At 53.3% G+C, this 9,881-nt stretch overlaps 1 protein-coding gene across 3 annotated transcripts; it reads right to left on the bottom strand.

Moving 5' to 3' along the window:
* Positions 1-248: 248 nt before the first annotated feature.
* AP5S1 (adaptor related protein complex 5 subunit sigma 1) lies at positions 249-8,086 on the bottom strand. 3 transcript variants are annotated; one of them, XM_036749082.1, is made up of 4 exons: positions 7,981-8,086; positions 4,971-5,188; positions 3,457-3,844; positions 249-2,176 (listed from the first exon to the last, which is right to left on the bottom strand). In XM_036749082.1, exons 2-4 carry the CDS (start codon positions 5,144-5,146, stop codon positions 2,015-2,017), a joined length of 726 nt encoding a protein of 241 aa, XP_036604977.1. In that variant the 5' UTR covers positions 5,147-5,188; positions 7,981-8,086; the 3' UTR covers positions 249-2,014. The 3 variants fall into 3 exon arrangements, with proteins under 3 accessions (XP_036604977.1, XP_036604979.1, XP_036604978.1); XM_036749084.1 differs by lacking the exon at positions 249-2,176 and having other exon boundaries at positions 2,436-3,844; XM_036749083.1 differs by lacking the exons at positions 249-2,176; positions 7,981-8,086 and adding an exon at positions 7,181-7,764 and having other exon boundaries at positions 2,436-3,844.
* Between the last annotated feature and the right edge of the window lie 1,795 nt (positions 8,087-9,881).

Genomic DNA, 9,881 nt, shown 5'->3' with positions numbered 1-9,881 from the left:
CTGGAAGAGCCAGCAGAACACCTCTAGAATCGTGTTCAACAAGTCTAGACAGCTAAGCTGAGGCTGGGGTGTGAAGGGCCTTCAAACACAAACAAGAAGTCCATTTTTTTACTCTAGATTAAGAGGGAGCCACTTGAGTTTATTCAGCAGGGCAATGACACAGTCGGACCCATAACTTAGGAACTCGACTCCCAAAAGTGTGGAGGCCAGACTTGGGGTGGGGGGGAAGGGGAGGCTGGAGGCAGGAAGACCAATTAGGAGGCGAGTGCAACAGTTCAGACCAGAGTAATGAGGGACTGAATTAGGGGCTGGGGGGGGGGGAGAAAAAGAAACATGCAAGAGATTTGGCTATGGACTGGAGGTGGTGATGGGGAAACTGAGGGAAGTGAAGTGACCCGGCCAAGGTCACATAGCTAAGTAAGGGTTTGAGCCAGGATTCAACTGTTTCTGAAGCCCAGTCCAGTGCTCCATCCACCCCACCCAAATAAAGAAAAGGCAGGGTTTGAGATCTAATAAATGGGCTCTGTTCTGGACATTCTGTACTGGAGATACCTCAAGGCCACCCATGCACTTGAAGGCCACATGGGGAACATGCAGCTGGGGCTGTACATAGAGATCTGGGAATCACTGGCAGAGGGAAGAGGTCATCAGAGAGCCAGGGACATCGAGCGATGAATGGAGAGGAGCGATTGGCCTGAGAGAAGCCCAGCACAGAGCAGCCTACCTCATCAGGCTTCCGACACTCAGCTCCCCTTGCCACCCTCCTTAGCTGGCACACAAAATTCATCTCCCCTCTCCGGACCTTTGAACAAGCGGCCCCTCAGGCCTGGAATGTGCCCCCTTCCTCACCTCCACCACTTGGGATCTCCAGCCCCGATTCAGAGCCCAGAAGAGCTTTTCAGGAATAGCCCCAGCCTGGCTGTACCTCACTTCCTGCTCTCATTTCCTCATCTCGTGAATATGTTCTTCCTTCCCTGATCCTCTGCAGTTCTGGAGCCATGAACTATTATCAAATTCCTTCTGCCACTGTCCCAGACACAGCTTTGTTTCTGCATTTGTAGCTTGGCTACTCACAGAGTAAAGGCCTCCAACACAGTAAGTGCGAGCTAAATAAATTCGTTCACCCCTGCTGGAGGCTTTTCCGGCTCCTCGGGACTTCTTGCTATAAAGGCCCTCCTGCCTTACAGACACATCAATGCACAGGTTTTTCCTCCTCAGAGGAGCCCCAGTGCCTGGCATGGAACCTGGCACAATCAAAAAGCACTTATTAGTTGCCTAAAGATCCAAAGTCCCAGGAGGCTGGTGGCATCGGAGCAGTTTGGGACAAAATGCTGAGCAGACACTGTAGTTCATTTCAATCATGAGGGCATCTTGGGCCCCCCAGCCCAGTCTCCACAGTCTCTTCTTGGGCCTGTTGCCAATGTGGAGTGGAGTGGACCCTGCATCCCAGAAGGCCAGGCTGGCCAGGGGAGGCCAAATGCTGGCAGGATCCGACAGGCTGGAAAGCCGCCATCCAGGAGCTCAGCTCTGGACTGTCTCTGAGGACCTGCTGGGGCTAAATTTAGCAACGATCCTCATTGGACTGGCTACACACAGACACATGCTTTGGCCACTGCCCCCCAAGACCCTTATAGTGTCTAGAGAGCTGTGGTCTGGGGGGGTAGGGGATGCACCCACACACATGAAATCACAGGCCTTTACATTTGAATAGATCCTACTACTAGGAAAGCTCCAGGTGCCCAAGGCTGTCCTGTGGCCTATGGAGTCTATACCTGCCAGGTTGGCAAGTGTGGAACAATCGCCCCAGGTCCTTGGCCCCGTTCCTCTGCAGGGAGGGACCTTTGTCCTTCTTGTTGTCTCTTCAGGGGCTCTTCTCCCCCTTAGTCTGAAGGGCAGCCCTCTGCCTGCACTTAAAATCACGTTTCTGCCAACTCAGCAGTTATGGAAGCTAAAGCCACTCCTTCCTTCCCTTCAAGAGTGCAACGAGGCAGACACCAAACTCGGCTCACGATCACTACCAGAAAGTCCAGGCCGCTGGCTCAGGAGAGGAAGCCGGGCAAGGGTCAGAAGGAATGCGGCACTGGGGGCCAGAGCAGCTCAGCTTGGGTTCATCTCTGCTAGGCACTAATTCTGAATCTGGGCAAGCTGGTCCACCTTTGTAAGCATCAGCTCCCTCCTGTGTGAAATAAAGACACGAACTGATGGGGGCTTCTTTCCCTTTTCTGTGTTCTGGACCCCTGGGCCGGTCAGTCTGGTGCAGCCTGGGGCCCCTCTCTCAGAATGATGTTTTTAAATGCATAAAACCCACAGGGTCACAAAGGGAATCAATTATACTAAAAGTCAGTTATAAAAGTTCAGAGCCCAGGCTAAGATCACTCAGACTCCTGGGATCCTATCCAGGCGGGAGAGGCCAGACCTTTGATGAGGACACCCAATCAATCCACAAACTTTTATTAAGCGCCTCAATGGATGGGCCAGGCCCTACGCTAAGCACTGGGCATCCAAAACAAACATGAAATCATCCCCTTCCCTCAGGGAACTGACATTTTATCAGAGAATACAACATGTACACAAGTAAGCGTAAACAAAATACAAGGGGTAAAAACTGTGGTCTCCAGCCTACCTCCCTTCTACCACTGGCCAGACCTTACAATCAGCCCATGCTATGGCCTGAATGGGATAGGAGAAGGGTGTGGGAAGTCACCTCCTAACACTTACAATGTGATCTGGAAAATCATTGGGTGATCTCTCCCTAAGAGGACTTTTGGGCAGCACAACATAGGAGGCATAACCTGGTTACTTTCTTTGTGCCCGTATTCTCTTGGCAACGTCAGAGAGCTTCAAATCCCAGAACCTTGTATTGTCATAAAGGCCACAATTAAGGGGGACTCAAAGCAATGGAAACGTGTGGTGGACACAAGACTTAAAAGTGTCACCCATGATGGCCTGCACAGAAGGGTCTAAAAGGCATCACTGAAGCGGGGTCAGAACAGGAGGTGGCCCAGTCATCTTGCCACAGTATCTACAGCTGCCTCCATGAGACAATAAAGGAACCATTTGGTGGCTTCGGTCTCTCCAATCAATCGCAAGCCCAGAGTGAAGCAGCCTGAGTGGGAATGAGCCAGCCAAGACCAGCATGGGGCTACGAGCCATAGAGGGCCAGAGAGGAGAGTTTTCCTCAGGAGGCAGAGTGAGTGGTGATAGAGAATCTTGGGCTCTCAGTTACATCGCTTCTTCTGACACACCAGACACGGTGGTCTGTCCTCGTGGGGGCCCTTAGCGCAATGTCATCTTTTGCACCCCAGACACTTTGTCTGTGGAGGGAGGGGCCAAGCAGCAGAAACCGAGCAGGGTGCTCTGGCTCAGCGGGGGCCCCTCTTGGCCCCAGGCCCAGCCTGGCTGGCCCATGGGAGGCCCTCACCTGGACAAGCTGGCACTCAGTTCCTTCTCCAATACCTGAACAAACTGGTCATTGAGGAAGAGCAGCTGGCCCTGCGGAAGGAAGTGGTTGAGGATGATCTCGATGCGGTCCACTCTGAGGAGGATGTCACTGCCTGAGGACAGCAGCTTCAGGTGGTGCAGGAGGAGGCGGGTGAGCAGGCGTAGGGTGCTCTCAGCCAGCAGCAGATTCTCATGAGGTTCACAAACCAAGACACAACCCAGGGACAGGACCCCAAGCCACACGGCAACCTTGGCGTCCTGGAACGGGTCCCCAGGCTGAAGGCGGAAGACCCCAGAGGGGGCATCATGCAGAGGGATGGGCTCATCAGAGGACTGGGGGAGGAGATCCATGGGAGGCCGGCCTGATGCCTGCTGCAGCAGCTTACATGCTGACTCTGCCTGTCTGAGGAAGGAACAGAATTCAGGCCCACAGGAGGGGGACTGAAGAGAGTAAAAGGCTGGCAATGGCTTCGGAATGGAGAAGGGCAAATATCCTGCTGCCTTATTTCATAGTCACCCCCTTCTGGGAGGCCTCCTCTGAAAAGGAGTAAAACTGTGCCCCTCTCACCCTGGTCTGAACATGTGCAAGTGTGGTGCCAAGAACTCCCACCCGGGAGTCAGGAAGTTTGGGCTGGAGCCCACCTCTGCTACTGGCTCAGTCCCTTGGCTCACCTAGATCTCAGTTTCTCCATCTGTCAAATGGAAAGAGTTACCCCTACATACTCAGAGGGCTCTTCTTAAGCCCAAACGTGGGGGATGTTCCTCCCCCTACCTCTGCATCATATGCTTAGTGTGGTCCTGGCATTTTTCCAATACCTACACGCCTGACTCTGGGAGGCCAGCATGGGGAGACATCAGCACAGCCGCCTGTGCTCCAGGGGCTTTCAGGGGCTGCTCTGGGAGAGCAGACAGCACCCCAAGTTCTGAGGCCCTCAGAATTTGGGGCTCTTGGCTGGTGGCCACGCCCTGATGAAAAAGATGGAGGAGACAGGACAGGATGAGGCATGCCTGCCTCCACAAAAGGTCCATTCATCCCACAAAGGCTGCTTTCCACCCCTGGGTCTCCCTAAGATCTAGCTGGGCTTGGGTACAATTTGGCCCTGTCAAATTGGTTCAGACTAAAAATAAATAACCATCAGACTGCCACTGGATAATCCCAAAGAATCTGACTCTGGAAAGCATCTTCTCACTTTTCTCGAGGAGGGGTTACCTTCCTAGTTGTCCTAAACAATAGAATCGTCGAGTGGAAAAATCCAGACCTTGCAATGGGCAGAGCTGGGTGAGGATGCCAGCGAGTCACTTCGCTGCTCCAGCCTCTGTTTCTGGATCTACAGAATGGGCACAATGATTCCCGGAGTCCCCACCTGCCAGGGTCATTGGGAGGAAAGTGGGGGACAAGCAAAGCTGAGAGGATTGTGTCAGCGTGAGGTGCTCCTCTCACAATGCCAAGTGGGATGAAAATGGGGGAGGGGGAGGACCCAGAAATGTGCCGTGGACCACGGGGAAGCCCACCTGGGTTTGCCATTTACCTGGCCACGGCCAACAGCTGCTCCTTCCTGAGCAGCCTGTCCCTCTCTGGACCGTGAGGCCGGGGGTCACCTGGTGATCTCTCTGACCCAAACACTCGAGAGTACAACACTCGGCACAACGCACCATCCCCGGTGGCCTGGGCACCCAGTGTATGGATCAGGAAGGCATGGACCATGGTGCCTGGAAGCTTCGCCCTGAAAGGGGAATCCGGGGCAATCTGGGAGAGAGAAGAGGCGGGCAGCAGTGAGACTGTGGAAGATGCATGGGGTCAATCTTATATCTACTGCAACTTAGCTCACCTAACAGAGCCTTCCGCTGCACAAGCTGATAGAAAAATCTTTGTCTAAACTGATCATGGTGCAGAATGTCTGTAAGCACAATCGAAGGACCTGGGCTAGTAGTAAGCAAGTGGTTAGAGCCCAGTTCTTACGGGACCCAAACTACATACAAGAAGCGCCCCAAACAGGACAAGATCCAGGGTAATTTGGGACCATTTGTTTATGCCGTCCAATATCTAACACAGCTCCGTGGGAGTCAGAGGCCCTGGGTTTGTCTCCCCCCACTGGATGCTTACTCCCTGACTGCTGGGCCTCTGCTTCCACAGGGGGCTAGAAGAGATGGCCTCCAAAGCCCCTCCACTCTGCACCTACAATCTTACAAACCGTGTGCAGACCCCTGGGGACATCCAAAGTGAAGACAACTCTGCCCTCTGACTGTGGAGCTCACAGGTGAGCAGGCAGAGGAGTCCCACGCTGGAATCTGGGGCAGAATTGGCTGTCTTTCCTGTTAAAGCATTGTTGGGCTACGCAAGGAGTGGAGAAAAGCCCTGTTCCCCGGCTGCAGGCTGACTCCTCCAGCCCCCGGCCAGGATACAGGGGCACAGCACTCTGGATGGTCCCAGGGGACTGCGGCTGGGATCAGGGCACTGGCCCATTGGCACAATGCCATCTCCCTGAGGCCCAGCTCCCTCGTCAGAGAAGCAGAGGGCTGGGATGTTCTAGGGGGAAAGTATATCTCACACTTGCCTCTTTTTCAGGCAGCAAGAAGAGAGACTAGGGCAGACAGTGCGTGTGTCCCGAGACAACATCACCCACTTGTCTTGGCTACACTGGGTATTTTGGTTACAATGAGGGTTTTTGCTTCTGCGGCACAGTCACCATATAGGCTGTTTTTGTTTGTTACCAGGAATAGTTCAATCTGGAGGCAAGTGAGGGAGAGCAGAGAGGGGTAAGCAGCCTGTCCAGAATGCTGTGATGTTCAAAAAGAACAGGCATCAGTGAGATGAAGGGAAGGGTCGTAGCCTTTCTTTCTGAATCATGGAACCCTTTGCTGTCTGGTGAAATCCACAGACTCCTCTGAGTATTTTTTTAAATGGATAAAATATGGCATTACAAAGGAAACCAAAGGTTAGCAAAATAAAGATGTATTTTCCCCCTGTCCAAGTGCCCCCAGGTAAAGAATTCTTGAACTACACAAGAAGTAAAATGGTTGATTTTGTTTTGCAAAAACAAAATCAATTTAGCCAAACGGGAAATGACCCGGGGAAACGGGAAAAAAATCTTGCTAAATGCCTGGTCTGTAGGAACCTGATTCAAATTTACGCAAATAAGGGAGAAGGAAAGGGGGAAGGCAGCATCAAGAAAGGCTCCCCGTGAGATGAGCTAAGCCTAAAGGGAAAGAAGCAGGAGGCAGAAGACGGGAGAGAAGATGATCTAGGCGCCATTCATTTCCAAATGCCCCTGCCCCCCTCAAGCCACCTAAGCCACCTTCCAGGCCGTCCCTCCCTGCTTCAGACAAAGGAGAAAAGGGCATTGCTCCCATCTCCAGCCCCGGGTCAGGGTGTTCATGCAACTCTGGTGGAAAAGAGGGAGATGCGAGCCGGACCGGAGGACAATCTGGTGTATTCAGAACCAGTCAAACGATTAAATCCAAAAAAGGAGTCACTGACGGTTCCCCATCAACTGGGATGGGCAGCGAGGTGGCTCAAGGGATAGTCGGGAAGCCCCGAGTTCAAGTCCTGCCTCGGCCACTCACTAGCTGTGTGACCCTGGCCAAGTCACTTAACCTTGGCCTCGAAGCAGAGGAGAAGGACCTGGCAAACCCTCCAGTATCTCTGCCCAGAAAACCCCAGGGTCCGGAGTGTCGGACTGGACGTGGAACCACACGGGGGCTATCAGACGTGCTGATCCAACCCTCGGATAACACAAACCTGGGGGGGAGGGGGTGTCAAGGCTTTGGAGGCCATCGAGGCAGGGGCCTGCCCGGGGTCGGCCTGGGGATGCTCTCGCCTAGGACCCCGGGCACAGAGTCAGGAAGAGGCGGGTTCCAATCCTGCCAGCTGTGCGACCCGCCTGCCTCAGGCTCCCCGTCTGTAAAATGGGGACGGCACCAGCGCGGGAGGTAAAAGGGGCCGTGCAGCGCCGCTTAAATGGCCCCCTCTGTTTTTGTTATCATTGTGAGGCTCCCTGGGGCAACTACCGGGCGGGCTCTAAGTGTGGAATCCGAGGTCCCGGGTTCGAGTTCGGGTCCTGCCAGTTTCTACCCACGGGCGCCCCTTCACCCCGCCGGGCCTGCTCCTTCATCTGCACGATGGCAGGTGTGGCTGGGACGGCCTCTAAGGCCACTTCCGGCTCTAAGAACGTAACCCTAAGGCCTCGGCAATCTGAGAGGCCCGACGCAGGAAGCAGCCCCGCCCGGCAGCAGGGGGATGGCTAGGGTGACCCGGGGAGGGGCTTCCTGGGTCAGCTGATCCTCCCCGCTCCCGCCTAGCCCCGCCCTCCCCCCTTGAAGAACAGTGGCTGGAAGCCGCGGGCGCCCTGACGTCACGTCCGCACATGCGCCGCTCAGCACCAAGTGCATCCTGGTCGTTGTGGTTCCTCCCCTACCACCGGCTAAGCGTAGTCTTTCTCAGGACAGCCTCCTCTACCCATCCCCCTCCTCACCGAACCGCCCCACTACGGGCCCCCCGATGCCATCCGGGAGAGAACCTGCTGCCCTCACCCCTCTTACCGGGCCGGGCAGCTTCGGGGGGCAAGCCCCTGACGCGGCGGAGCCGGGGCTCAACGGAGACGCTCACGTCAGCGCGCATGCACGGCGCGTCGGCGACCTCGAGCACGAGCACGCACGACGCGGGGCGGGGCCAGAGAGGGATTGAAAAGAACTTTGCGCGACTGTGGGGGCGGGGCTACAGAGGCGGGAGGGGAGGAGCTTAGAGCGGAGGCTGGGGCAGGGAACCCGGCCAAGCCCTAAGTCGGCCCGCCTCCCCTCCTGCTCCCAGGCCCGCACTGGCTCCCTATTACTCTAGCGTCCGAGCCCACACCCTGCAGGTTTCCACGTGGCTCCCTTAAACCCCGAACCCCTGTGTTCCCTGGTCCCGCCCCATCCCCAACCATTGGGCAGAGAGCCTCTGTTTACATCCTGCCTCTGCCTCCCACTGCGGCCCGCACCTTTCTTCCCCAGGTCGGTATGGAGCTCTGTGCGTCCGGCTAGAGAACAGGCTCAGGACGGGCCCTCCAAGCACAGAATCGCTGCCCCTGCCTTGTTCCGTGCAGACTGTGAGCCCTTGGAAGGCGCGTGATCTGCTCACGCTAGGCTCGGTGATTGCGTGTCAAACCTGGGTGAATTACCCGCCGTATCATTTCTGAATTTCTGAATTATCCTGCATTTGGGCTTTTTCTTGAATAGTATTTTATTTTTTCCAATTACATGTAAAAACAGTAATTAGTTTTTTACAATTTTGAGTTCCAAATTCTCTCCTTCCGTCTCCTGCACCCTCCCTGAAAGGATAAGCAATTTGATCTAGATTATACATGTGCAATCATGCAAAACATATTTCCTTACTAGTCATGTTGTGAAAGAAAACACAGACAGCCCCCCCCCCCACCCAAAAGCCATAAAGATAAAGTGAAAAATAGTATGCTTTGATCTGTATTCAGCCCCCATCAGTTGTTTCTCTGGAGGCGGATTTCATTTTTCATCTTGAGTAACTTTGGGATTGAATTAGCTCAGGGTATTGCTGAGAAGAGCTGTGCGTGTCATTCACAGCTGATCATCGCACGGTATTGCTGTTACTGTATATAATGTTCTCCTGGTTCTGCTCACTTCACTTTGCAATGATTCATGCAAATCTTTCCAGGTTTTTCTGAAATCATCCTGCTAGTCACAGGGTACCTAGGTGGTGTGGTGGATAGAGTACCAGGCCTGGAACCAGGAAGACTCCTCTTCCTGAGTTCTGCTTTGGCCTCAGCCACTTACTAGCTATGTGACCCTGGGCAAATCACTTAACTCTGTTTGCCTCAGTTTCCTCATCTGTCAAATGATCTGGAGAAGGAAATGGCAAACCACTCCAGTATTTTTGCCAAGAAAATCCAAAAAAAGGATCATGAAGAGCGCAGTTTGATTGCCCTTTGGGCATAGTTCCAAATTGCTTTCCAGAATGGTTGGATCAGTTCACAACTCCACCAACAATGCTTTAGTGTCCCAATTTTCTCACATCCCCTCTAACATTTGTCATTTTCCTTCCTGTCATATTAGCCTATCTGATAGGTGTGAAGTGGTACCTCAGAGTAGTTTTAATTTGCATTTCTCTAATCAATAGTGATTTAGAGCATTTTTATATGACTATAGATACCTTTCTATATTTGATTTTTTTTTAAAAAAGTACAGAACTTCAGAAACTGAAGAACCTTCCTTAATTTCTTCTCATTAGATTTAGCCCGTTGTTGCAGCTTGCTGAGTTTCTGTCACCTAACACACTAGCTGCCCTGTTTTCAATTAAATGAGATCCTTAGAGTGCTCCATAGAGATTAGCTGTTAGTATTGGGACCTGAAAATCTGACAATCATATGCTCTGTGCTTTCATTCGAGTCATTCATCAAAAATATTGAACAAGACTGGAGCAGCTAGGTGGC

The sequence above is a fragment of the Trichosurus vulpecula genome, chromosome 3, assembly GCF_011100635.1.
Source record: "Trichosurus vulpecula isolate mTriVul1 chromosome 3, mTriVul1.pri, whole genome shotgun sequence".
NCBI classification, from domain to species: Eukaryota; Metazoa; Chordata; class Mammalia; order Diprotodontia; family Phalangeridae; genus Trichosurus; species Trichosurus vulpecula.
This window is presented reverse-complemented; position numbering and strand designations above follow the sequence as displayed.